Below are 26,987 nucleotides of genomic sequence, written 5' to 3' on the forward strand. Positions count from 1 at the left end.
ACCTCATGTGTTTATTTTAAATAATTTTACTCAGTACAGGTTCTCTTTAAGTAGTTAAAGCAAGCCTGAAGCAAAAATAGTGATATAATTTTATCTATAGGCCTAATCCTAAACAGAGCTTTCCCAGAATCTCATATTTGGATTTTAAAGGTAAAAATCTAGGTGTAAAATTGTGTCTATCTCAGGTGAATGATGTCTTTTTTATATTTATTAATTTCACATACAGACAAATGTTGAAATAATTAACTTTTTATTTGCTGTCTGCACTTAGATGTGTTTCTCAGCCATACAGGAGTTCTTCAACCTCTAATTAGTTATCATTGAAAGTTATTACAGTCTGACTTGCACAAAAATGTAAACCTTACAGTGAGACTGTATTTTTTTCTCGTCATGTTACTCTTAACTTTGGGGTCCCTTTACTTTTTATTTGCTTATAATGTTTATTTTTACTACTGGAAGACATAGATAAAAAGCAGTACGGTGGCGTGGTGGATAGCTCTGTTGCCTTGCAGCGCTGGGTTCTGGTTGGTATCCCAGCCAGGGCACCATCTGCATGGAGTTTGTATGTTCTCCCCGTGTCTGCGTTAGTTTCCTCTGGGCACTCCGGTTTTCTCCCACATCGCACAAAACATACAGATAAGTTAATTGGCTCCCCCCTAAATATCCCTAGACTACGATACATACACTACATGTTACATACATAGGCATGTGACTGAAGTAGGGATTAGATTGTGAGCCCCTCTAAGTGACAGTTAAGAGACAAAACGACATACTCTGTACAGCGCTGCGGAAGATGTTGGCACTATATAAATACTAAATAATAGTAATAAAAAAGAGCTCTGACATAAATCAGTCAAAATTAGTGGCAGACTCTGGAGAAAAATGCGTACTGTCTGTCATACCGCTGTTGCTATGTACTTTATTTGCATACCTGGAAGTTTCAGATGCCTGCAGCATGTATTACACTGGTGTTTAGTGCGGAAGTTTTTAATGGCATTATCACCCAGGTTTGCTGGTCCAAATACCATGTCATGAGACCTAGATGGGAGGGAAGAAGTTACATCATAAGGCACATGATATGCCAGACATATTAACATTCATAAAATAATAAGAATGTAACATATTTATGAAATGTAAACTGTAGAAGTGATTTTTAAAAAAAATCACAATTTGTTTGAAAACAAAAACTTCACAATATTAATCATTTGTAATTTGTTAATAAAATAACATTCAGAAGCATTTTCAGCATCCTGAGACTGTTGATGTAACCATTCTGTCTGTCTATGAGAAGTACAGTTTTCACATGTTTTATACTCACACCTATAAGAGCATGTAAGGAAGGCAGGAAATTTGGGCGCCCACATTTTCTACCGGCAGAAACTTGTGCACCGCCATAGGTGCCATTATAAAATGTGACTATATTTTTATTATTATAATTAATTTACATAGCACCAGCATCTTCCGTGGCGCTGAGCATCTACTATTTATCGGGTGACGTGGGCGCCCAAATTATAGCTGCAATTAATAATGGTGCCTGTGGCGGTGCCCTAAGATTATCGTAATTGCAGAAGATAAGCGTTGGTGGTTGGTTAAGGTTAGGCAAGGGAGGGCTGTTAGGTTAGAAGAGAGAACCTAACCTTTTTTTATGTGTAAGGCATGGGGGGGCGGTTAAGGAGGTGGAGGCTGTTTTTAAGGGTTAGGCGTGAGGGAGGTCTAAGGGTTAGGCGTGGGGAGGTTTAAGGGTTAGGCATGGGGAGGTTTAAGGGTTAGGCAGAGGGGGTTCAGGTTAGGCATCGGTATAGGATGGTTCTGTATGAGAATTGTGTTAGGTCAAGATGTAGTAAAATATCAGTATTATTTTCCAATATTTTATTACACTAATATACACATAGAATATGAATAAATTTTACTATGATTCTACTAGCCGAAATTGGGTGCCCAAATCTCCTTGCGCTCCTTTTTCATGCACTCCATGTAAAATCTTACCAATTGGACTTTACGTTTATCCTTCTCAACAGAGAAGAGTATTGAAAAAATACTTCCTATACTTAAAGTGGACCCAAACTAAAAATACAAGATTTCAGAAATAAAATATATTTTCTAAATTATAATAATAAATAGCAGCCTTTTTTCAGCTGCATGATGACAAATATAAAATATTTTACATTTATTGGAGAAACCCCTCCCTTCCTTTCATATTGCCGGCAAATAATCCGGCAAACTGGTGGAGTAGGTGGTGTCCAGCAAAGGAGGAATTGCTAATGGCTTCCCCCAGTATAACCCTAGTTATGCAAAGAGAAGGGTGAAAAGCATGCACTGAAATGCTCATAGGCTTGAAGGAGTGTTTATTTATATCTGTATGTGGCAGAGTGGTGCAACTAAATATTTTGAATTAAACAAATGTTTGGTTTGGGTCCACTTTAAGGCCCATACACACGGGATGAATAATAATACATAAAAAAGTGCTCCAGCGCTAATTGGCATTAGAGATGTCGCGAACGGTTCGCCTGCGAACGGTTCCAGGCGAACTTTGGGGGTTCGCGTTCGCCTGCAGCAGGCGAACTTTTGCGGAAGATCGATTCGCCCCATAATGCACTATGAGGGTCAACTTTGACCCTCTGCATCACAGTCAGCAGGCACATTGTAGCCATTCAGGCTACACTAAGCCCTGGAGCCCCACCCCCCCTTATATAAGGCAGGCTGCGGCGGCCATTAGCCACACTCGTGTGCCTGCTAGAGAGTAGAGACAGACTAGGGAGAGCTGCTGCAGACTTGTTCTTCTAGGGACAGATTAGTTAGGTTCTTGGCTGCTTAGCTTGCTCCTGGCTGATTGTTATTGCTTTTATAGCACCCCTCAATAGCTCTTTTCAGAGCTCATCTTGTACTTTTTTTTCTGTGTGTCAAACTGACACTTTTGTTGCATGCACAGCCTTGCTAATTGATAGTGTGTGTGCCACTGCCAGCAGCCCAGCACTTTCAGTGACTACCTGTGTGTGTGACAGGGAGCTGCACATTGTACTGCCCAGTACTGCATATACCCAGTACCTGTTGTGTTTCCTTAACCCACCTCATCACTGCATATACCTAGCTTTGTGTTGAGTCCAGAGAAGGGACAAGGACCTCCAGCACCCAAGGCTGAGACACCAAAGTGCGCCCCCCTATCCCTCCCACCCCAGCCGTCACACACTGATTGCTATTAGACTAAGAGGGCCACAGGCCCCACAACCTCCCCAACACCTTAATATCTAGTTATCTGGCTTGCAGTCACTGCCATGTATCCCCTTTTCTTATTTCTTTCTGCTTCATACACAATTAGGAATGACAGCTGAATGAATTGTGCGCCCCCTCTTACACTGCGCCCTGAGGCTGGAGCCTCTCCAGCCTATGCCTCGGCCCGGCCCTGAGTGAACCCAGCTCACTGCATCTAAGAACCTTTACTGTTCAGTGAACCCAGCTCACTGCATCTTACTACCTGTTGTGTTCAGTGAACCCAGCTCACTGCATCTTACTACCTGTTGTGTTCAGTGAACCCAGCTCACTGCATCTAAGTACCTTTATTGTTCAGTGAACCCAGCTCAATGCATCCAACTACCTGTTGTGTTGAGTGAACCCAGCTCACTGCATCTAAGTACCTTTATTGTTCAGTAAACCCAGCTCACTGCATCCAACTACCTGTTGTGTTGAGTGAACCCACCTCACTGCATCTAAGTACCTTTACTGTTCAGTGAACCCAGCTCACTGCATCTTACTACCTGTTGTGTTCAGTGAACCCAGCTCACTGCATCTTACTACCTGTTGTGTTCAGTGAACCCACCTCACTGCATCTAAGTACCTTTACTGTTCAGTGAACCCAGCTCACTGCATCCAACTACCTGTTGTGTTGAGTGAACCCACCTCACGGCATCTGAGTACCTTTACTGTTCAGTGAACCCACCTCACTGCATCTAACTACCTGTTGTGTTGAGTGAACCCACCTCACTGAATATACCTAGCATCCCCCCCGAGATGGACAAAATGGACAAACCAGGTAGAGGAAGAGGTAGAGGCAGACCCAGAGGAAGGCCACCAGGCACCGGCAGGTCTGTGCGAGGTGGTGTTGCTGTGATTTCGTGCGGACCTGCCCCAAAATACAGTGCTCAGAAGAAGGCACGTGCCATCACTTCCCAAGATCAGGACGTGCTTGACTATTTAACACAGAACACCTCATCTCCCACAGCCACCAGTGCTACAACAAGCACCACATCCACTGCATTTGACACTTCGCAGGAGTTATGTGGTGGTGGTGAAATCACTGATTCACACCTACTACTGCAACAACAAGAAGAAGGCGCAGGTACACCATCTCCTACGTCTGAGTTAGGTGGCGATAGTATGGACGTAATGTGTGAGGAGGGGGATGATGAACCACCTGAAGTTGGTGCAGTTGAGGAGGTGTCTGAGGAAAGCGAAGCTGGCCAGGAGGATTATGATGACGATTATACGGATACCACATATGTTCCCGGTAGAGAAGATGACCAGGGGGACAGTTCAGAGGAGGAGTCAGAGAGGAGTAGGAGGAGACGACTCCATGATAGAAGCAGAGGGAGCTCGTCCTCAGAAAAAGTTGGGGGCAGTGTCCGGCGCCATGCATCGCCAGCTATGGCCAGCCAACATGCCCTTCAACGTCAGCTGCTGATGCCACCGTAGCGGCATCACCCCAGGGGGGCTCAGCGGTTTGGAAATTTTTTCACGTGTGTGTCTCAGATCGGAGCAAAGCCATCTGTTGTCTCTGCCAGCAAAAATTGAGCCGTGGAAAGGCCAACTCTCACGTAGGGACAAGTGCCTTACGAAGGCACCTGGAGAGAAGGCACAAACAGCTATGGCAAGAACACCTGAGGAAAAGCAGCACCCCTCAAAAGACAAGCCACCCTACTTCTCCTCTTCCTCCTTCAGGTGCATCGTCTTCATTCACTTTCTCCCTTGCACCTTCACAGCCACCCTCCTCCACACCGCCTCTTCCCTTCAGCGGTTCCTTCTCCTCTGCCCACAGCAGTACCCAGCTGTCCATGAAGGAAGTATTTGAGCGTAAGAAGCAAATGTCTGCCAGTCACCCTCTTGCCCGGCGTCTGACAGCTGGCGTGGCGGAACTATTAGCTCGCCAGCTATTACCATACAAGCTGGTGGAGTCGGAGGCTTTCCGTAAGTTTGTGGCCATTGGTACACCGCAGTGGAAGATAGCAGGCCGCAATTATTTTTCACAAAAGGCCATACCCAAACTGTACCGTGCAGTTGAGAGGCAAGTGGTGTCATCTCTGGCACACAGCGTTGGGTCAAGGGTCCACCTGACCACGGATGCCTGGTTTGCCAAGCACGGGCAGGGCCACTACATTACATACACAGCCCATTGGGTCAACCTGGTGACCAATGGCAGCAAGCAGGGAGTACGTGGCTGCGCAGCGGACCGACTTGTCACACCTCCACGGCTTGCAGGCAGGCCTCCAGCCACCTCCTCTCCACCTGCTACCACCGCTTCGCTGTCGTCATCCTCCTCCTCCTCGGCTGGTGCCGCGATCTCCTCTCCAGCTACACAGCCCCAGCACCCCAGGGCCTATGCTGCATGCCAGGTATGACGGTGTCACGCAGTGTTAGACATGTCTTGTCTGAAAGCGGAGAGTCACACTGGAGCAGCTCTCCTGGCTGCTCTTAACAAACAGGTGGAGCAATGGCTGACCCCGCACAAGCTTGAGATCGGCAACGTGGTTTGTGACAACGGCAGCAATCTCATTGCTGCGTTGAATTTGGGAAAGCTGACACACATACCCTGCATGGCACATGTGCTGAATCTGGTTGTGCAAAGATTTGTGTCCAAGTACCCAGGCTTAGAGGACGTCCTGAAGCAGGCCAGGAAGTTGTGTGGGCATTTCAGGCGCTCTTACAAGGCCATGGCACGCTTTGCGGACATTCAGCGTAGAAACAACTTGCCGGTGAGACGCCTGATTTGCGATAGCCCGACTCGCTGGAATTCCACCCTGCTGATGTTCTCTCGCCTGCTAGACCAGGAGAAAGCCGTCACCCAGTACCTGTATCATTACAGTACAAGGATACAATCTGGGAGGATGGGGATGTTGTGGCCCAACAACTGGACACTGATGCGAAATGCATGCAGGGTCATGGAGCCCTTTGAGGAGGTGACCAAACTGGTGAGTCGCGATGAGGGCACCATCAGCGACTTGATCCCCTATGCCTACTTCCTGGAGCGTGCCGTGCGTAGAGTGGTGAATACAGCTGTGGAGGAGCGTAAACAAGAAGAGTTACGGCAGCAGGAGTCGTGGGAGCCATTTACACCCGAACCCGATGTTTCCACAACACCTGCGGCAGCACAGAGGGGGGGGAGGAGGAGGAGGAAGAAGAGGAGTCATGAGGAAGGAGAGGAGTCAGACTCTGATGATGGTGATGATGAGGAAGGTGTTTCTGTGGAGGAGGAAGAGGCGGCGGAAGAAGCAGAACCGCAGCAGCCGTCACAGGGGGCTTCTGCTGCTCCACGTTCCCGTGGTATTGTTCGTGGTTGGGGGGAGAAAGAGGAGTTGCATCCCGTCACGGAGGACACGCTACTAGACCCTCGGTACAGGCACAAAGTGGCGGACCTGTTACCAACTCAACACAAGGCGGAAAGGATGCAGCACTTGCAGAACAAGCTGTCGATGATGCTTTACAATGCGTTTAACCACTTGCCGACCGCGCACTCATACCGCGCGTCGGCAAAGTGGCAGCTGCAGGACCAGCGACGCAGTATTGCGTCGCCAGCTGCAGGCTGATTAATCAGGAAGCAGCCTGACGGGGGGCGGCTCGCAGGCTAAATGTAAACACAAGCGGAAATAATCCGCTTTGTTTACATTGTACGGCACTGCTGCGCAGCAGCGCCGTAAGGCAGATCGGCGATCCCCGGCCAATCAGCGGCCGGGGATCGCCGCCATGTGACAGGGGACGTCCTGTCACTGGCTGCACAGGACGGATAGCGTCCTGTGCAGCCCTGATCTCCGGGGGGGAGCAGGTAGGAGAGGGAGGGGGGAATTTCGCCACGGAGGAGGGCTTTGAGGTGCCCCCCCCCGCCAGCAACATGCAGGCAGGAGAGATCGGACCCCCCCAGCACATCATCCCCCTAGTGGGGAAAAAAGGGGGGTGATCTGATCTCTCTGCCTGCTACATGATCTGTGCTGGGGGCTGCAGAGCCCACCCAGCACAGATCACTCAACACAGCGCTGGTCCTTAAGGGGGGGGTAAAGGGTGGGTCCTCAAGTGGTTAAGGGTAATGTGGCTGCACAACGCAATCAAGGTACCACTGGCAGTAACCCTCCTCCTCCCAAGTCCACGCAGGCAAGGACAGGACGCTCCAGCGATCTCAGGGTGATGTCGGACATGCGGACGTTCTTTAGTCCAACTCCTCGCCATAGTCCTTCCGGATCCACCCTCCACCAACGCCTGGACCGGCAGGTAGCCGACTACCTGTCCTTGAGTGTAGATGTAGACACTGCGAAAAGCGACAATTAACCCTTGGACTACTGGTTGCGCAGGCTTGACCTGTGGCCAGAGCTGTCCCAATTTGCCATACAACTTCTCTCTTGCCCTGCCGCAAGCGTCCTGTCAGAAAGGACCTTCAGTGCAGCTGGAGGCATAGTTACTGAGAAGAGAAGTCGCCTAAGTCACGACAGTGTTCAGTACCTGACCTTTATCAAAATGAATGAGGAATGGATCATGGAGGGCTACTGCACGACCGAAGACTAAGTCAGTCCCCACACACAGCATCTCTGCCTGCAGGCCGCTTGACTGCCTTCTCCACCACCACCAACAGGGTCCAGGACTCTAGGCGGATTCCTGAATTTTGAAGGCCGCTGCTAGCAGCAGCCGCTACACTATTTTTTCTGGTGCGTGTACATGCCTGCCTAATTTTTCTGGCTGCACTGCGGGCGGCTGCAACAAAAAAACAAAAGGCATGTACATGTGCCCATCCCCCATCATGATCATTACCTTGCCGCGGTGAAGGGGCTTGCGTATCACAATGAAGCAATGACTGCCGGCTATTTGAGTGTCTCGGGTGGGGGTGGCACACAAAAGATAATAAGATCGTTGCTTCATTGTGGTCAGACCAAATTTGATCAGCTGGACAGTCACTGTTGTTCTATCATTGAGCTACCACAGCCCGGCGACCATATGGGCTTGAAAAACGCCACGGCCTACACTCTGGCCATGGTGCGCACCAGTCCAGCACGGCCGTCACTATGCAAACAGCTGTTTGCGGTGCGTTACACAGTGAGTTTGGTGTGTCAGTGTGAAGCAGAACTCTAATTACACTCCCTGATTGATGTATACCCATGCAAGATGTTTGAAAGCACTTTAGGCCTGCAATTTAGCATTCAATGTGATTTCTGCCCTTAAAACGCTGCTTTGCGTCAAATCCAGATTTTTCCCCGGGACTTTTGGCATGTATCCCACTCCGCCATGCCCCCTTCCAGGTGTTAGACCCCTTAAAACATCTTTTCCATCACTTTTGTGGCCAGCATAATTTTTTTCTATTTTTCAAAGTTCGCCTCCCTATTGAAGTCTATTGCAGTTCGCAAACTTTTACGTGAACCAAACCTTCCGCGAAGGTTCGCGAACCGAAAAACTGAGGTTCGCGACATCTCTAATTGGCATACAGCGTGCCTAGACAGTTCTTACCACCTCTGTACTCAGCTGGAGCGTGGACTATCCCTCTGGTGTCCCTTCCGGGCATGTGACCAAACCAATAGCTTATCTGTCCACAACCACCTGTTGTGTGGTTGCCCTTCAGGGATCGGGCCCTGATCCCTTGGGCGACATCGCTGCACCAGGCTATACAGAGTCTGGTTATGTATTCTGTTGCTATGCGCAAAATACTGTGGCCAAAAATAAGTGGCTAATATCATAAAGTAGCATCTACCTAACTTTTTAAAATACAATAATAAGAATACAGCTTCCCACATACTTTAGGTGTAACTCATTTTGAGACATTTGAACCTCTCCTCAAAAAACTTTCTCTGGACTCAGATGCAATGACTAGCTACAGACCTTTCTCTAGCCTTCCCTTTCTGGGGAAGGTAATTGATAAAGTCGTATACCTCCAGCTAGAAGCCAAAATCTTACAAAACAACATTTATGACCCATTCCAGTCTGGCTTCAGGAAACATCACAGCACTGAAACTGCCCTCATCTAAATTTGCCACCACCTGCTCATGGCAAGAGACTGTGAGAGTGCTCCATTCTTATACTGCTGCTAGACCTTTCTGCAGCATTTGATACAGTTGACCATGACATGTTGATAAGTAGGCTATAGGAATACTGCGGCATTGATGGCATAGTTCTCCAGTGATTTCAATCCTTCTTGAGTGGCAGAACCCAAAAAGTGTCTATGGGGCCCTTCCTTCCACCTATGTACCACTTAAAGGAGTTATCAGGCTAAATTACACTAAATGAGCTTTACTCACCTGGGGCTTTCTCCAGCCCCTTGCAGCCGACTATCCCACACCGACCGCTCCGCTCCCTGCCGCTGTCCTGGTCTCCGTTCTCGGTATGCAGGCCGACCGCGGGGTCGGCCTTACGGTGGCTGCGCAAAGCGCCGCTGTCAATCGTAGCCACATGGGCCGCGGCGATCTGTGCAGGCACAGCAGTTCTGCGCCTGCGCATATCGCTGCGGCCCACATGGCTATGATTGACAGTGGCGCTTCGCAAAGCCACAGTAAGGCCGACCCAGCAGTCGGCCTGCATACCGAGAACGAAGACTGGGACAGTGGCGGGGAGCGGAGCGGTCATCGTGGGACAGTCGGCTGCAAGGGGCTGGAGAAATCCCCAGGTGAGTAAAGCTCATTTAGTGTAATTTAGCCTGATAACTCCTTTAAGTGTGGGGTGCCCCAGGGCTCAGTCCTTTCTCCCCTGCTTTTCACAATTTACATGTTACCGCTTGAAAAACGAATCCAAAAACATGGCCTGACAGACCACTGCTATGCTGATGACACCCAACTATATCTTTCCATCAAGCCTGGTGTGACAGACCCAACTCCAACTATAAATGCCTGCTTAGCTGAACTACAGCAATGGATGAGTGACAACTGGCTGAGACTAAATGCAGATAAAACTGTCTGCATAAAAAAGTCCTTCTGATCGGAGGGCAGCACATGACAACAAAACAACTTCACTTGTAGTCTTCACCACTGGGAATAGGAGGCACAGATCTACACAGCTCTGAGTATGTGCATAGCCTGAGTGCATGGGCGTCCGCACATACAGCAAAACCGGGCATCTGCCCGTGCCTGGCCGACGCTGCCCCCCCCCCCCCCCCCTGGCCGCGTGCCCGTGCAGCCAGCAGGAGGGGAGCAGCGCAGAGAAGAGAGAGAGCTATGGGCACAGTGGGGAAGGGCGGACGTCTCCCCCCCCCCTTCCCTCACCTTAGGGGGCTCTCTCTCCCTCGCTGTCCCCTCCGGAATGAAGTGTGCAGCGGCTGGGCAGCGGGCGGAACTTACCTTGTCTCGCTCCTGCGCCGGAAGTTCTGGTACCGCACTCTGGTCTGGATCAGACCAGAGTAGCGGCTAATCCATCCGGCGCGTGCGACGAGAGGAGGTAAGTTCCGCCCGCTGCCCAGCCGCTGCAAACTTCATTCCGGACTCCGGAGGGGAGAGCGAGAGAGGGAGGGAGAGCCCCCTAAGGTGAGTGCCCATAGCTCTCCCTCTTCTCTGCGCTGCTCCCCTTCTGCTGGGGCACACATGGCCACTTTTTCTGGGGACATATACCCCTGCCTACATATACTGGGACATATCCCCCTGGCTACATATACTGGGCCATATCCCCCTGGCTACATATACTGGGACATATACCCCTGCCTACATATACTGGGACATATACCCCTGCCTACATATACTGGGACATATCCCCCTGGCTACATATACTGGGACATATACCCCCTGCCTACATATACTGGGACATATACCCCCTGCCTACATATACTGGGACATATACCCCCTGCCTACATATACTGGGACATATCCCCCTGGCTACATATACTGGGACATATCCCCCTGGCTACATATACTGGGACATATACCCCTGCCTACATATACTGGGACATATACCCCTGCCTACATATACTGGGACATATCCCCCTGGATACATATACTGGGACATATACCCCTGCCTACATTTACTGGGACATATACCCCTGCCTACATATACTGGGACATATCCCCCTGGCTACATATACTGGGACATATCCCCCTGGCTACATATACTGGGACATATACCCCTGGCTACATATACTGGGACATATACCCCTGCCTACATATACTGGGACATATCCCCCTGGCTACATATACTGGGACATATACCCCCTGCCTACATATACTGGGACATATACCCCCTGCCTACATATACTGGAACATATCCCCCTGGCTACATATACTGGGACATATCCCCCTGGCTACAAATACTGGGACATATACCCCTGCCTACATATACTGGGACATATACCCCTGCCTACATATACTGGGACATATACCCCTGCCTACATATACTGGGACATATTCCCCTGGCTACACATACTGGGACATATCCCCCTGGCTACATATACTGGGACATATACCCCCTGCCTACATATACTGGGACATATACCCCTGCCTACATATACTGGGACATATACCCCTGCCTACATATACTGGGACATATCCCCCTGGCTACTTTTTCTGGGGACATATACCCCTGCCTACATATACTGGGACATATCCCCCTGGCTACATATACTGGGACATATCCCCCTGGCTACATATACTGGGACATATCCCCCTGGCTACATATACTGGGACATATACCCCTGCCTACATATACTGGGACATATACCCCTGCCTACATATACTGGGACATATACCCCTGCCTACGTATACTGGGACATATCCCCCTGCCTACATATACTGGGACATATCCCCCTGGCTACATATACTGGGACATATCCCCCTGGCTACATATACTGGGACATATACCCCTGCCTACATATACTGGGACATATACCCCTGCCTACATATACTGGGGACATATACCCCTGCCTACATATACTGGGGACATATACCCCTGCCTACATATACTGGGCACATATACCCCTGCCTACATATACTGGGTACATATACCCCTGACTACATATACTGGGCACATATACCCCTGGCTACCTGTTCTGGGGACATCTCTACCCCTGGCTACCAGTTCTGGGGACATCTATACCGCTGGCCACCTATTCTGGGGACACCTATAGACTTGGGGCTACCTATTTTTGGGGAACCACTGCTGTCAGATTGAGTGTATTTTGGGGAACTGCTGCCAGGTGAGAGGTGTCTACATATTAAGGGGGCATTCTGCCTATTTATGTGAAAAGCTGTCTATTTATGTGCCTCATGACTGCTGAATTTGTCTTGTTGCGGGCCTCATGGTTACTGACTTTGTCTTGTTGGGGGCCTCATGATTTGTTGGGGGCCTCAAGATTGCTGAATTTGTCTTGTTGGGGGCCTCATGATTGCTGAATTTGTCTTGTTGGGGGCCTCATGATTGCTGAGTTGGTCATGTTGGGGGCCTCATGATTGCTGAATTTGTCTTGATGGGGGGGGGGCTCATGATTGCTGAATTTGTCTTGTTGGGGGTCACATGATTGCTAACTGCGAGACTATGTAAAAAGCTGAATCATCATCATATGAGACAATGGCATTAAACCTACTTTTTCCGCTTTTTAAAACCGAAAATGAAACTGGGAGGTTCTAAAAAAAATGAATAATTTTTTCAGGAGTACGATGGATGAAATTGTTTATCTTCACAGTTTATTTTCAACTTAATTTTCCATAATGTTCATGTATGAGTTAAAACGTTTGTATGTAGTTTAAATTGCTGTTGGCACTTTGTGATAGTAAAGTGACTTTGCAGTTTGGACACTCGACCTCCAAAAGGTTCGCCACCACTGTCCTAATCTAATGTCCCACCATTGCTTAGTTCATGTAAACTTGTCTCCACCCACGACCACACCCACATTCTGGTTCATGACCACACCCATTTTTTGGCGCGGCGCGCTACGCTACTTTTTGCTCCCCACTTTTTGCCCCCCCCCCTGGAAAATTTTCTGCGGACGCCCATGCCTGAGTGTTCTAATTAATGGAGATTTAAACTTCAGAACTCGCATCTCTGCTGTAGTGAAATCATACTAGTTTCACCTGAAGAACATCACAGAACTCAAGCACCTCATTCCCCCAGCACATCTGCCAACCTTAGTTCATGCCTTTATTTCAACCCGACTGGACTATTGTAATGCTTTCTACATCGGCCTTCCAAAAAAGGACTTGTATCGCCTACAGTTGATACAGAATGCTGCCGCCAGTCTGTTAACTAACCAACCTCGTCACTGCCACATAACACCTGCACTCCCTTCACTGGCTACCTATAAAATGGAGGATCCTATTCAAGATCGGCCTACTGACATTTATATCACTACATCAGGGCTGGGACAGGGTCCTCCAGCACCCAAGGCTGAGACACCAAAGTGCACCCTTCCATCCCTACCACCCCAGCTGTCACACACTGATTGCTATTAGACTAAGAGGTGCCCCCTAAATCAACCCCTACCCCCCCCCCCCCCCCCCAACACCTTAATCTCTAGTTATCTGGCTTGCAGTTACTGCCATGTATCCCCTTTTCTTATTTCTCTCTGCTTCAAACACAGTAGGGGAATGATAGCTGAGTGAGTTGTGCGCCCCCTCCTACACTGCGCCCTGAGGCTGGAGCCTCTCTCGCCTCTGTCTGGCACTGCACTACATAATCTGGGCCCTGGATAGATGAAAGAAATGTTGCAGCTGCGTAGCAATCCCTGCAATCTCAGATCCACAGGTTCTAATAATCTAGTCATACCCAGAGTCCACCTGAAACTTTTGGTCCCAGAGCCTTCTGTCATGGCGCTCCTACATTAAGGAACTCCTTACCTCAGCAGATCAGGACAGCTCAATCTCTGGACATGTTTAAATCCAGACTGAAAATCCACCTATTTAGTTTGGCATTTGCAAAAATATAATTTTTGTTGTTTTAATATTTCATCCTATTCTCAATTACTGAATCTGAGAGAGCCTAAGCGCTTTGAGTCCTATGGGAGAAAAGCGCTATAAAAATGTTATTGTTATTATGCCATTGAGCTTAGCTATAGCAGCGCACATTTTTGCTAAAAGACTTAAATCTCACCTGCGTTCTCCAGCTTTAATAACTGATGGATCTGTCAAATTTTCCCCAACACCTTAAACAAACAAAAAATGTGTTATATAATGACATTATTATTAACATAGCGCTTTTTTGTGTCACAATTCAATGACCTTTAATTCTAGATTATGCAACTATGTTCAACAGTTTGCTTTAAAATATTTAAAGGTTCACTACCGTAAATTTATGGTTCATTTTTTAAAGGCACAGTAAAAAAAAAACATTTCAGAATAGATGGATGCATCTTTTTTCAGACTCAGAGAGCAGCCTTAACTGAATTCCAGTGTCTTATCCGCATAGCAGCAGTGGATTTTGCTCAGCATAGGTAAACAGCAAACAGGAACAGCAGGGAAGGAACTGTCTGTTTTGGCACTTATTTCAGCCCATATAGTGTGGAATGAGTTGTTTCGTACTGCCTTCTGATATGAAAGGTATTAAGAACACACCTATAGTATATAATTTATGCCTTCTGATATGAAAGGTATTAAGGTCACACCTATGGCATATAATTTCCTGCCACATTCACATCCTCTCTGACTACGATGTTTACAAGTGTCCGTGTTTTGTGGTATACAATTTCAGTTTTAAATTAAATCATTTTTATTATTTATTTTTATGTAATACATACATATGTCCTGTCTACTATGGATTTTTTGGGGAAATTGTTCAAACTGATAGTTTATCTACTTATATTAAAAGTGTGATGCACTTTGCTGTTAAATCAGAAAAAAAATATTTAACAGTGTTAGTATCTAAACATATTATCAATTTTCCGGGAGTTTTATTATTTTTTTGTTTTCTTTTTCAGTTTAGCAATTTTAGCAAACTCAATGCAAAAAAATCCCAAATACTTACCTATGAAAAGTGATCCTCCAGAGACTTCCAGTGTCCTCCTTCTGACCACCACTGCTGCCCTGCACCCTCTTGAAGTTCACTACCATGCATCCCGCTGTGCATGAGCGCAACCATGCTGCACCCAAGAATCAAGGCCAGTATGACTGTACTTGTACACAGCAGAGACCATGGCCACAATAACATATCCGACAAGCTGTTGTCAGTATGTTCCAGGGGTTCTTGCGGGACAACAGTGGTCTCCAGGAGGATAGGTAGGTATTTCATTTTTTGCAATAGATTCACCTTGGGTACCACAGGAAGTAGAATGATGTGGTGACACTTTCAGTTTGTTGAGCTGTCTGAAGCAGAGGTAAGCTGGTGGACCATACATGAAGATAAAACAAATACCTTGCAAATCCAGGACTAGAAATTCCCCTCTTGTGTACTCATAGGTCCAGTGACTGAAGGCAAGCATCGTCTTCTCTAGCTTATTCGTAGGGACAGTTTCATTGCCTGTGTTGTTATTGTATTTTCTAAACCTTCCAGACATGTATTCTTCAATGGTGAACCACTGTCCAGCGGAGTGACAATACAGCAGGAACACTTCCAAAAATCTGTCATGGAAAAATATATATGTTGTGGCTGTTTTTGCTTCTATTTCAGCATATAATGGTATCTACTACTAATGATGAAATTGCACAGATTACTTGGCAACAGTCTATTTTCCATATATGGTGTTTACAGATGTTATCACTGAGCAGATAGATAATAATGAGTGTGAAGAGTCTCTAGAAGCAGCGGAGAAGGTAGACAGGTACTCAACCAGTGACCAGCATAGATTCTAGCTGCTTTACTATAATTATATACCTCACCGTGTAATAGCTTATACTATACATACAGGGGATGGCATACCTATATATTAAAAAAGTGTGTAAAATAAATAATGAAAATACATTGCATCATTAATCAGGACCTCATTGTAAGGTATTTTAAAGAGGAACTTTAACCCAGGATTGTACTTCATCCCATTTAGTAACAGATACCCCCTTTCCCACAAGAAATCTTTACCTTTTCTCTAATAGTGCATCAGGAACATCTGTATGGCTGATATTGTGGTGAAACCCCTCCCACAGTGTGATGTCAGGGCCATGTTACTGACAGTTTCCTGTATGAGAACCTCATTGCATTGTGGGAAATAATAGCTGTTGCCAACTACCAAGCAAGCTGTACCTCCCTCTGTGGATATCCTATATAATAAAGTCCCTGTGTTGGTGTGTCCTCTCTGCCGCCTGCGTCCCCTGTGCATGCGCACTATAACTGAAATGGAAGCTGAGAGGCTATATATAACTTTTGGCATATCACGTTGTTAGTGGGTGTGTTTATGGATAAGAGCAGTTGGTGCTTGCTGGGTTTTTTTTTAATGCATGTTAACAGTAAAGATGATGACCTACAAGCTCACTGTGGATAAACATGAATGAATTACATGGATATTATCAATCATTTCTTGACCTATCTTATATTTTTTAACTTCTCACTTTGCAGTGTCTTGGTTTTCCCTTTCCTTACTACTATCTTTTGGTAAACTCCAGTGAAAATTATGTAATAAAAAAGTGTTCTCCGTTTTTTACAATAATTATGTATAAATGATTTAGTCAGTGTTTGCCCATTGTAAAAGCTTTCCTCTCCCTGATTTACATTCTAACATGCATCACATGGCAACATTTTTACTGCTGGCAGATGATGTCACTGGATGGAGATGTTGCTTGCTTTTTTGGCAGTTAGAAACAGCTGTAAACAGCTGTAACTTCCCTCAATGCAACAAGGCTCCCACAGTGTGATGTCACTCCTGACATCACACTGTGGGAGGGAATTCACCACAATATCAGCCATACAGAGCCCCCTGATGATCCATTTGTGAAAAGGAATACATTTCTCATGGGAAAGGGGGTATCAGCTGGGAGGAAGTTTAATTCTTGGTTACGGTTTCTCTTTAATCTATAAGTACACTGAGTTGAACTCTTTTTCTGTCTCCACATCAGATCAGCGGAAAAAAACGTACTCTGTGTGCAAAACAGTCTAACATGTTATCTACTATCTCCCTACTAAGCATGCCAATCCAAACTTGTACCATGCTCAACAGCAGAAATTTGGCAGTCTTAAAGAATCTAATTTTACCCATAAACATGAGATAGTAGCCACCAGGGACAGTTTCAGGGAAAATGGTGGTCGTTTTGGCCACAGAGAGCAGACAAAAATTAACATAGGACCCCTTACATTTTCATACTGTACTTACAGTAAATTTGTGACCTCTAAAGACCCTGACTTGTGGGGCCCCCAATGAGCTTGGGGCCCAGGGCAAAGGATCAGTTAAAAAAGTTGCGGCCAAAAATGGGCACGATTGTTATTTATTGTAATATAGATAGTCATTACGCTATTTTGGCGGGCGGCTGCAATTTAATTGTTATGTAATGTATTATTGTTAGCCGTTACGCTATTTAGGCTCCTGCGATTCAATTAAAATTTATTGCATTATTATTAGCGGGGATCGGGGGGTGTTAAGGTTAGGCACCACTAGGGGGACTTAGGATTAGGCATCAACAGGGGGGGGGGGTCTTAGGGTTAGGCACCACCAGGGGGTCTTAGGGTTAGGCACCACCAGGGTTTTTTAGGGTTAGGCACCACCAGGGGGGTCTTAGGGTCAGGCACCACCAGGGGTGTCTTAGGGTCAGGCACCACCAGGGGGGACTTAGGGTCAGGCACCACCAGGGGGGACTTAGGGTCAGGTACCACCAGGGGGGACTTAGGGTCAGGCACCACCAGGGGGGTCTTAGGGTCAGGCACCACCAGGGGTGTCTTAGGGTCAGGCACCACCAGGGGGGACTTAGGGTCAGGTACCACCAGGGGGGACTTAGGGTCAGGTACCACCAGGGGGGACTTAGGGTCAGGTACCACCAGGGGGGACTTAGGGTCAGGTACCACCAGGGGGGACTTAGGGTCAGGTACCACCAGGGGGGACTTAGGGTCAGGTACCACCAGGGGGGACTTAGGGTCAGGTACCACCAGGGGGGACTTAGGGTCAGGTACCACCAGGGGGGACTTAGGGTCAGGTACCACCAGGGGGGACTTAGGGTCAGGTACCACCAGGGGGGACTTAGGGTCAGGTACCACCAGGGGGGACTTAGGGTCAGGTACCACCAGGGGGGACTTAGGGTCAGGTACCACCAGGGGGGACTTAGGGTCAGGTACCACCAGGGGGGACTTAGGGTCAGGTACCACCAGGGGGGACTTAGGGTCAGGTACCACCAGGGGGGACTTAGGGTCAGGTACCACCAGGGGGGACTTAGGGTCAGGTACCACCAGGGGGGACTTAGGGTCAGGTACCACCAGGAGGGACTTAGGGTCAGGCACCACCAGGGGGGGTCTTAGGGTCAGGCACCACCAGGGGGTCTTAGGGTTAGGCACCACCAGGGGGTTTTTAGGGTTAGGCACCACCAGGGGGGACATAGGGTTAGGCACCACCAGGCAGGGGTCTTAGGGTTAGGCACCAGCAGGCAGGGGTCTTAGGGTTAGGCACCAGCAGGCAGGGTCTTAGGGTTAGGCACCACCAGGGGGGTCTTAGGGTTAGGCACCACCAGGGGGGTCTTAGGGTTAGGCACCACCAGGGGGGTCTTAGGGTTAGGCACCACCAGGGGGGACATAGGGTTAGGCACCACCAGGCAGGGGTCTTAGGGTTAGGCACCAGCAGGGGGGTCTTAGGGTTAGGCATCAGCAGGGGGGTCTTAGGGTTAGGCACCACCAGGGGGGTCTTAGAGTTAGGCACCACCAGGGGACAGTTCTGTGTGAGAGTAGGGAGATGTTAGGTTATAGTTAGGTTGTACATTATTGGTAAATTGGCCAATAATGTGATACCGCAATTAAATTGTTATTTACTGTTTTGTTATTGCTATTGTTATTTAACCCTACACTTAAATTGTTTTTACCATTATTGTTAGTAATATTGTTATTTCACGTCGTGCCTAAATTAGCTTGTAACTTTTTTAAATGTATGCCCTGGAAAACTACCCAGTTAGATCCTATGGAAGGACCAGCTCTGATAGCCACTCAATCTGGCTGTTTTTAAAGATCGTCTCATGTCTTTGGGTTCAGGAGATAATGTCCGGCTAACGGGTGTTCAGGGCAAATATCAACCAGACGAATAGGAAAACCTGTACTTGTCACTATTTATTTTCTCTGAATATATGAGTCACTAGTAGTGTCTGCTACTTATTCCCAGCTTATCCCCTCTTCCACTTCATAGTCATAGATACAAACACAGACAACTGAGCCAGTCTACTTGCAATATTTCCTGGGGAAGATCGTATTGTTCCTATATATCAAAATGTCCTTTCCGGTCTTTAAATATTCATATACTAACTCTTCCTGTGGTATTAACTTCCAAACAACATACTTAACTGGGCAATAGTTGGTATTAGGGTCTATGGGAGCTTAAAAAGGAACTTCAGGGAAAATAACATAATGAACAAAAGTGCTTCATTTTTACAATAACTATGTATAAATTATTTAGTCAGCATTTGCATTACATTCTGACATTTATAATATGGTGACATTTTTACTGCTGGCAGGTGATGTCAGTGGAAGTAGCTACTGCTTGCTTTTTTGGCAGTTGGAAAAAGCTGTTATTTCTCACAATGCAACAAGGCTCCCACAGTGTGATATCAGCACCATGATCATGCCATCACACTGTGGGAGGAGTTTCAACACAATATCAGCCATACAGAGATGATCCGTTTGAGAAAAGATAAAGCTTTCTCAGAGAAAACGGGGTATCAGCTACTGATTCGGATGAAGTTCAATCCTTGGTCATGGTTTCTCTTCAAGGATATAGAGAATCATTATGACACTATTCAAAAACGATGTAAGAATGACTTACTTTGGAGAGTATGGGATGGCTTTGGGCTTCATTTGGTTAAACGCAAAGAGTAATTTCTGAGCAGCTCGCTGTTGCTGGATTTCCTAGAAATAAAGGTAACAAGATAAATTTACACTTCAGGCCACAGTACTTTATTGTGTTTAATTGGTATAAAATTCACAAACTAGGACTATGTCTTGAAATAACATTCGTCAAAAAAAGTAATCCTTGTAATTTATTTCTATTGTATAAACACAGTATATAGCTTTCCTTTGCTATACACAACATTGTAATTTGGTTGCCAAGCTGGTGCCAACCCATACTGATGCTTCATGTTTTTGCTGTTTGGGATGCTTGGGGGAGGCACTGTGTGACTGCAGAACTTCCTGAGATACAGAACTGAACATGGATGGGTCATAGAGAATAATGCTAGTCCATGTGCAGACTGTATCTGAGAAGGTTTGGTGCTACTATAGGGTGATTCCTACCAATAGTGTTCTACTATAGCATTATTCCTACTATTAGCGTGATTCCTAGCATTCTACTATACTATAGCGGGATTCCTACCATTAATGTTTTATTTTAGCATAATTCCTACTATTAGTGTGATTCCTACTGTTCTACTATACTATAGCGCAGTGTTTCTCAAACCTGTCCTCGTGACTTCCCAACGGTGCATGTTTTGCAGGCAGCCTCACCTGCATATATTTTTAAGGACTCTTAGGCCCCATTCCTTCATGAGCACACCGGAAAACGCGGGTGAGCGTGTGCTTGGGATTCCCATTCATTATAGTGACTCAGAATTACAATGCGTTGCATGTTTTTGCCGGGAACCATGCGTTGTGATCTAGCAGTGAATGGATGGTGACATCAGACTTTGCAATGTATGCACTCTTGATGTCCCTGCTGTTTGTGTCAGATCGTGTTTCCAAAAAACGTGACCAAAATTGCGGTATGTGAGAAAAAGACCTTGAGGTTGATTCACTAAGCTTAATGACAGCAGAGTGTTATATTTTCCTGCGCATGCTATGCAGCCATTGCGTGCACGGTTAAATTACGCTTGGCTGAAATCATTTAAAGAGCACTTCATTATACTAAACGAGTGCTCCACTGAACCCACCCAGAGCCTGGCAGGTCCAGTAGCTTCAAAGTACGGTATTCCTGCACGTTAATTGGCCCAATAGCCTGACTGTCAATCAAAGTGCAAAGCTTAGTGAATCAACCTCCTTATGTGTAAAGCAAAGTAAACTATAAAACTTGTGCTAGAATCTGGCATGCATGTGTGCAACCTATTCATTCTGCTAGAGTCAAACATGGCTATATTAGCAACCAGACATAGCTCCTGGTATGCAATAAAGTGAGGGAGCTCGCTGTTATTGTATACTAATGCTGCTGCTGCTTCTTGGGGAATCGTAGCTGCACTAAGCTGCAGGATAGTACGTTTCCTTCTTTATATACATAAATATGTAGATTACAATTAGATTATTAATACTCACCCTGAGGCAGAGTTGCAACACAGTATCATCTTTGAATACCCCTGACCAGGTATTCAGCACCTCAGGAAGGAATGATTTGAGGATGTAGATGTGTCCAGCCTTTAGGATGTCGTTCTCAGACCAGCTGCATGCCACTTTCACAGCTCGTCTCAATCCACCTCCCATCTCTTCCTTGCTCAATATCTCAATTGTGGAATAGTAGCCATTGTGTGACCAGGACGACATGCTGTTGTTTAGGATGTTTGGAGAACTTTCTTCTAGCCGATACACAGTGACCAACTCTCCTAAAATAAAGCATGCACAAATGCTAAATGCACAAAACCTTCCTTAAAGAGAGTATACAGTGCTATTTTAATATGCATAACAGTGCTAATGTCTTGTCCTGAAAAGCAGGAAACAAGGAAAGAGACTAAAGGACTGTAAACAAAAAAATTAATAAACATAACTGAAACTCATACTTGGTGTGACCACTCTAGCTTTAATGCAGAGGAGAATCCAAGACCATCAGAAATGTTTTATGCCCCATACAGGGCAAACCTTCTGGGCCCCCCTCACTCCCCTTTTCCCCCACATGGCAAATCCCAATCTTTGAAGGTCTGAACACACTAACACCTGTGTGTCTGATTTTCACGCTCTTCCATGGCTGTAAGCGTTCTGCGTATGCTCAGTTTATTAAGTTTATTTAACTGCGCTCCCAGCTATGGGGAGCATGATGGAAGAGGCACGCAGCCTGGAACACTGCATGCACAGTGCCCCGCAACCCAGCTGGCAGGGCCCTGGGGCAAACTGCAGGGTTGGGGCACCCCTGCTTAGACACCCCCCGCCATTACCCCTCTGCTCCCCGGGGCCCTGCAAGTATATTACAAGCAATGATTACCTCAGTCCCTGTGTGTGAGCAGGCGGGCAGCAGCTGCACTTTGAGGCACGCTGTCTCTCTCTCACTCTATGACCTGGCGTGTGTTTACACATGACGCGCCAGGTCATAGAGTGAGAGGGAGACAGCGTGCCTCAAAGTGCAGCCGCTGCCCACCCGTTCACGCGCCAAGACTGATAGCTAATTATTGCTACTAATATACTTTCAGGGCCCCCGGGAACAGTGCAAGCAGGGGAGCAGGTAGCCAGGGTCGGTACTGTGGGGTCTCAGTAGAGGTCGGGGCCCCAGGGCAGTTGCCCCCTTTGACACTATGGTAGCGCCAGTCCCGCCAGCTGGATTGTATGGACTTCACAGGAGCACAATGGATTAGACCAGAAGGGTATTGAGAGAGCTGATGGACTACAGGGGGCTGGAATGAGCCTCAGGTATGTAAAAAATCATTTTCTCCCATTAGTCGGTTAAGTTTACTTTAATCACTAACTCCTGGATGAGCCTCCTGGCGCCTCTCATCACATTAATGGGCAGTCCATGTATAGCCGGGCCCCAGATTCACTTGGTCCCTATACAGCAGTCCCCACTGTGATGCCCTGAAGGTGGCCCTGGGAGAGTCCTTAAAAGCACCTTTATGCAATTTCTGAAGGTATTCTTATCTTAGGGTGGCTCCTTGCCATGGTTCTCCTTTCTGTTTCCAGTGAACCTGACTCACCACTAAAGCATTCACCGATATACTGTTGATAAACACATGAACTGGGTGTAGGAAATGGCAGAAGGTGTTCTGGACTGATAAATCATAATGTTAAATATCTGGCCCTTACCACAGGTAGTTTTCAGAGCTGATGAGTCAAGAACACTACATGAATGAGTCTTTAGGTGACTTAAACATAATGGAGGTTTTCTGCATTTTTGGGACAAAGAGCCATCGCAGCAAATATTGCTTTCATGTATGGCACCTACATGATCTAGTATAATTAAAATTATTCATGGTATTATTCTTTCCCACTTTACAGCATTTACATTCCCACTTTACAGCATTTTTTTTGTTTAGAAATGTCTATGACTTTTCTATTGCGCTATTTTTGCATATGCTTTAACAATTATTTTATTTAAAGAATATATCAAAGTACAGTCTTTGAAAATGTATATACTGTAATACTATTATGACAAGTAACAGTTTCATTTTTGTCATGCCACCGACTGGTTTTTCTGCTACATGCTGAGATTGATTTACAAAATATTTCTCATTATTTAGCTCTCATCTGTTTTTTATTTTATCAATATAAAACCTTTAAAACACCACACAAGCCAAAAATTACTAAGAAAAAAAAAATATAATCAAAGTTAACCAGTTTTTACTGTAAAATGTTGAAACATTACTTAATAGATGAGATGAAATATAAGTAAGGAAAAATAGTTCATGACTAGGGATGGAATGTGCTGTGGCATGAGTTTACCAGCGGTGAACTTCCATCCCATAATGCCCATCACAACCTTTAACCTATTCATACAAAATCTCTCTCTCTCTTTTTTTTTTCTTGCTTAACACATCAGGTCTATTAAATAAAGAGTATGTCAACATGTTATTACAACTATGGATAAAGATACTATGGATAAAGACCCGTACACACGCTTAAACCAAAATGCCTGATCGCCGATTTTGGTCTGTTGTACGACAATCAGGTGTGTGTACATGTGGCAAAAGACTAGACAAATGACTGATAACAGGCGGTTTGCCCGATCCATGGCGGATCAACTCACATGACTGTTGGGATGATATTGTGCAGTTGACCATGTGTGTAAAATGTTTGAATTACGTACCTGTTTTGAATAAGGCCATGTTGTGCAGTCTGCGGTTTCACTTGCACGCACAGTATTTTAACCACTTGAGGACCGCAGTGTTAAACCCCCCTAATGACCAGGCCATTTTTACTTAATTGGGCCACTGCAGCTTTAAGGCCAAGCTGCAGGGCCACACAACACAGCACACAAGTGATTCCCCCCTCCCTTTTCCCCACCAACAGAGCTCTCTGTTGGTGGGGTCTGATCGCCTCCACATTGTTTATTTATTTTATTTTTTTTATAAACATTGATGTCATTTATTTTTAAATAAAATTTACTTTTTTTTTTTACTTTCCCCTCCCTCCCTCTCCCAGCCAGCCAATCACGCGATCGGCTGTCATAGGCTTCAGCCTATGAGAGCCGATCGCTCTCCTGTGGGCCAGGGGGACAGCCGAGTCACACAGAACATTTTTAGGAATCACTTGTGTGCTGAGTTGTGCGGCCCTGCAGTGAGGCCTTAAAGCTGCAGTGGCCTACTTACAGAAAAATGGCCTGGTCTGCAAGGGGGCCCATTTACAGAAAAATGGCCTAGCATCAAATGGTTAAAGACACAAAAACTAAAATTCAAATGTCCCTGCTTAATTCCTTTAATTATTTTTCTAGTAAAAGAATGAAAGTATAACTGGAGCTGAACAAATATATGTTTTACTTACCTACTGGAGGTAATGGAGTGAAGTGTATACTCTGAGAGAGCCGATACAAGTTGTTCCTTTCAATGGCTGTCATAACAGATAGTCAGTCAGTATTTCAGTGAAAGCAATTCAGTATTGTAAAATCTTTCTTAAAATGTACTCACCTGAACAGTAAAAGGAGTTTTCCATGGATGTTTTAAAATCATGGCCAAATCCTAAAAAAATTTAAATTCACAATTGTAATAACAAACATTCAAGAAACAGATGTTTATAAAGGACAGTTATCAATGATGTTTCACTTCTGGCTCCTGTCTGCAGCTTGTAACAAACTCTGGCTACTCCATGCAGGGAGAGGTAAAACCTTGATAAAGACACACTGCTAATGTCTTTCTAATAAATGAACACAATAACACACACATTTCTGCTAATTTAACCGCTTATCACCACCTGAATAAGGGGCCATACACTGATAGATTTGCAGCAGATTTGACCATCAGATAGATTTCTGTCAGATGCCTGTCAAGTCGAATCTGACAGGAATCTATCTGATGTGTGCCACACACTAGGAACAGATTTTCAATAGATTTCAGAATGAAATTTTATTGGAAATCTATAGAAAATTGATCTAAAGGCATAACTGCACCATTAGATCCAATGCAACTCTATGGGCCATCGATCTGCTGCCAGCAGCAGATCGACCTAGATCTTCTATCCTGTCAGATAGTTCAATTCGATCGAATGCTGAAATCGACCAGTGTATGGGCCCCATAAGATTCTTCCAGCTGGGTGATTACTAGACTATACACTGAGGAGATGATAGAAGCAACACACACACACACACACACACACACACACACACACACACACACACACACACACACACACACACACACACACACACACACACACACACACACACACACACACACACACACACACACACACACACACACACACACACACACACACACACACACACACACACACACACACACACACACGGTCTGTCCGGAGCAGTGCTTTTTAGTGCTGCTAGATTTAGGCGCAGCCGACGCCACCATAGACTATTATAAGAATCACTTCTATAGTGGCGCTCATTGAGTGCCGTCGGTGCCGTCATAAGACGGAGCCGAGGTTGCTTATAAAACACAATAATTTGGCCTGGAAGCTGAATTATATCATTCCCCACTATGCATGGCGGCCTGGAGGGGGAATAGTAATTAACACAGCCGGACTTGAGCAGCAGCAGGATCAGCCATATACCGGCTGTATCCTGCGCCCAAGTCTACCGGCGCCGATTTTAAATGTATGCGGTCTGTCCTGCAGACTCCACACATTTGTTAAGCTGTGTGAGAAAATAAATGTCCTATAATGTCAAGAAATCTCTCCTATCGGTATTAACACTTCTAGATAGTAAGAGCACCTTTATCAGCCAGATGAAACATATCTGTACATTTGAAACAGCTGCTGATTGCCGGGGGATGTTCTCTCTCACCGGTATGAGCTGTTAATGCAAATAAAGGAGGTCTGAAGAAATTAACAGTGTGCAGACCTCTGTCTTATTGACTACTGACTGCTTGTGACTTATACTCTGGCATTGATTAATTAAAGGCTGTGAGGGAGTAGAGAGCATTGCACATGTGATGTCCATGGTATGCTTGCTGGACACAAACACCCTGATCTACTAAGGCTGGAGAGTAGGGTTGCTACCTCATCCCTTTAAATACTGCCACATCTCAGTTATACAGGTTCTGGGGCTACTCACACATAATCAGGGCCTAAACTGCATCTACTGAAACTAGCTACAAGGCATGTATAATTCATATGTGCTGGTATTTAAAGGTTTGAGGTGGCAACCTTACGTGGAGAGCAATGGAGAGACTATGTTATCCAACAAACCTTCTAAATTCTTCCTTCTTAACAGTTCTTACGCTAATGCTATACTATGCATAACACTACAAGCCAACATCTTGTGCATCATATCTTGTTAGGACCATTTATTAGTCCTCTCACCCTTTTGCAAGTTGTATAGCATTACACCCATATGAACCACTTTTGACTTACAACAGTTATAAAATAAACAGTGGCATGCTAATCGCAGTGTGGCATATAAGCCTGCATTCTGTGCTGGCACTAATGGGGAGCAGCGT

At 46.0% G+C, this 26,987-nt stretch overlaps 1 protein-coding gene across 3 annotated transcripts in view; it reads right to left on the minus strand.

Annotated features, from left to right (window-relative positions):
• The window catches only part of LOC137563207 (transient receptor potential cation channel subfamily M member 7-like), a 267,700-nt gene that overhangs the window by 12,384 nt on the left and 228,329 nt on the right, over positions 1 to 26,987 (minus strand). For all 3 annotated transcript variants that reach the window (XM_068275389.1, XM_068275388.1, XM_068275390.1), the window contains 7 exons: positions 25,002 to 25,052; positions 24,859 to 24,924; positions 21,496 to 21,779; positions 20,021 to 20,103; positions 15,499 to 15,704; positions 14,242 to 14,293; positions 932 to 1,038 (listed from right to left, as the gene is read on the minus strand). In XM_068275389.1, coding sequence (XP_068131490.1) covers positions 932 to 1,038; positions 14,242 to 14,293; positions 15,499 to 15,704; positions 20,021 to 20,103; positions 21,496 to 21,779; positions 24,859 to 24,924; positions 25,002 to 25,052 — 849 coding nt within the window. The remainder of the gene's footprint in view (positions 1 to 931; positions 1,039 to 14,241; positions 14,294 to 15,498; positions 15,705 to 20,020; positions 20,104 to 21,495; positions 21,780 to 24,858; positions 24,925 to 25,001; positions 25,053 to 26,987) is intronic.

This window comes from Hyperolius riggenbachi, chromosome 3 (genome assembly GCF_040937935.1).
Source record: "Hyperolius riggenbachi isolate aHypRig1 chromosome 3, aHypRig1.pri, whole genome shotgun sequence".
Classification (NCBI taxonomy): domain Eukaryota; kingdom Metazoa; phylum Chordata; class Amphibia; order Anura; family Hyperoliidae; genus Hyperolius; species Hyperolius riggenbachi.